Raw genomic sequence first — 2,500 nt, 5'->3', positions numbered from 1 at the left:
CTCTCGCTTCTCCCTTAGTGATGCAAGGCTTGACTGAGCGGGCGGCGGGGTGAGGGATGGCGACTGGCGTGCGTCCAGCCTACACACACACACACACACACACACACACACACACACACACACTGAATAAACCGTTTATTATTATTATTATTATTATTATTATTATTATTATTACACATTATTGTAACTATTTTTTTCTGTTGTTTACAATGCAAGCTTCTTCAGATCTAATTGATCTGTTCATGGTGTAGCGTCGTAGATGCCTATTAACAGGAGAGTTTTAATTTTATCTTTACTTCCGTGAGCAGAGGAGTGACTTCGCTATTTTCAACGTCTATTTGCAAATAGAATTTGGCACTTATTACCATGCAAATGAAAGATATTACAAATGTTATGTCCACATAATTTGTACATATTTGGGCATACTGAAACTCTTTATCATGTTATCAGATAAAACGCTCATTATTAATGATTATTCTGCAAATAACTATGAGCAACAGAGCAAAGGATCTGGGAGAGCATCGTTATTCAGGTCGACTCAGCCTACCTAAATACCATGGACCTCACTGTCACACAAAATCAGTGATGATATAATCTTTATTCAAAACAAAGCATAATTCCAGAAATACATAACCTGGGCCTGATATTAACTCAGCCCCTGTACATAACTGACCACCAGGCCAGTCACCGAAACGAAAAGAAAAAAAATGTGGTCCCTACCAGCAAGGAAGTGGCCCCGACAGGTACTACTGCACGCACACCATTACTGCCTCTGACTATGAATCCTTTAATCAACACGCCCCTCAAAGGTCATCACGTAAAGAAGGCACGGATACTGTTAGGGCCCCAAGACATGAGTTCCACAATGTTCAGAAGTCATTCACGCCTCTCACCAGTCTTACCAGAAGTCGAGGAGAGCAAAACTGAAGCAAAGGATCAAGAGAGTATGGCAGCGTCACTATAAAATAAAATACGTCCGCTCCACCAACGGAACCACACAAAAAACGGAGAGTCTACAAGGGGTCATCACTCACCAGTTTCAAAGACGGCGCGGACCTCAAGGTCGGCGATGGCGAGCCTCATGATGGAGGCTTTGTCCAGCTGCTGAATGCTTTGCGAGGGGAGAGGCAGCACCGAGGCCAGCTCGTTGTAGAGGTGGCCCTCCTTCTCGCGGCGGCTGCGGGCGGCATTGCGGGACTGTTCCTTCCGCTTGTCGCTGTTTCTGGAAAAGAGGACGAAAAGGTTAATAATGCTCTCTCTCTCTCTCTCTCTCTCTCTCTCTCTCTCTCTCTCTCTCTCTCTCTCTCTCTCTTGGGGGGATAGATAGGTGTGTGCGAACTGAGTTGAAGGACAGACATTACATGGGAGCAAGGCGGGGGTCGGGGAGCAGGGGCAGGGCGGGGGTCGGGGAGCAGGACGAGCGGCAGGGAGCAGGGGCAGGGGGCGGAGGCAGCCTCTCCCTCCCCCCCTACACTTGCCAGCTTGCACAGTCACGGCTCACAACGACCTGTGTTTTTCCACTTCGCGAGCGCCCTCTAGAGGAGCACACACACACACACACACACACACACACACACACACACAATGGCTTGGCAGGCGTCGATCCCCCAACACACTAGTTTACTTCTCTCAAGATTTCGAAACAATGAGTCACCGAAGCTCCGTCTTGTGGAACCTGTACCCCCTCCCCATGAACCCCTTTCAACCCCACACCTTACCCTTCAACCCTCAGCCACCCCTTTCACCCCAACCCCTTTTTTTCACCCTATTCCCTTCCTCCCTCGTCCCTATTTTGAGTCACGGAAGCCTCGTCTCATTAAACTTGTATCATTCTACTCGCAAGCGTTTCTATTCGTTTCTGTCATGCGTTTTGAGTTTCCAAATTAAACCCTTCAGTGTTCAGTAAACCCAATGCAATTTTTTTTCTTTTCATTTGTTTCCATTTCCTTCGCCATTGCAACGTGATGAGGTTCCTTTAGGACAAATATGGACGCAAGGAATGACAAAGTAAACCCAACACATCTTTTTCCTCTAATCAGTCTCCATTTCCTTTGCCAATTCAACATTTTTTTCTTTTCATTTATTTCCATTTCCTTAGCCATTGCAACATGACGAGGTTTCCTTAGGACAAATATGGACGCAGGGAATGGAGAAAAAAAAATACATCTTTTTCCTCAAATTTGTCTCTATTTGCTTTGCCAATTCAACATCACGTGTTTCCGTTACGACAAATATGGACGCATGGAGTGACTTGCTTTGCTTCCATCTATAAATATATCTGCGTGGGGGACAAATATGCGCGCCGGGAACCACTTGTTTTGTCCGCCTAACAGTCCGGTAGCGTGGTGGCGGCAGTGCCGACCCTTTATCAACAAGGACAAGGACTGCTCGAGGACAGATAAGGTGGCGCCGCGTCCATATCGCCCCTCCTTCCCACTCAAGACAAATTCTCAAGTTGCGAAACGACATGAATCAGCCGCTGCCTGCAAATAACAGCAAG

The 2,500-nt window shown here is 46.8% G+C and overlaps 1 protein-coding gene across 8 annotated transcripts in view; it reads right to left on the bottom strand.

Annotated features, from left to right (window-relative positions):
• LOC126995711 (endothelial PAS domain-containing protein 1-like) overlaps positions 1-2,500 on the bottom strand; it is a 280,018-nt gene that overhangs the window by 190,202 nt on the left and 87,316 nt on the right. For 4 of the 8 annotated variants that reach the window (XM_050855532.1, XM_050855534.1, XM_050855536.1 and 1 more), the window contains exon 2: positions 1,035-1,225. In XM_050855532.1, coding sequence (XP_050711489.1) covers positions 1,035-1,225 — 191 coding nt within the window. The remainder of the gene's footprint in view (positions 1-1,034; positions 1,226-2,500) is intronic. The other 4 variants (XM_050855535.1, XM_050855538.1, XM_050855540.1 and 1 more) reach the window with 1 other exon arrangement.

Source organism: Eriocheir sinensis, chromosome 8 (assembly GCF_024679095.1).
Source record: "Eriocheir sinensis breed Jianghai 21 chromosome 8, ASM2467909v1, whole genome shotgun sequence".
In the NCBI taxonomy this organism is placed as follows: Eukaryota; Metazoa; Arthropoda; class Malacostraca; order Decapoda; family Varunidae; genus Eriocheir; species Eriocheir sinensis.
Note: the sequence above shows the minus strand (reverse complement) of the source record. Positions and strands in the feature narration are given on the sequence as shown.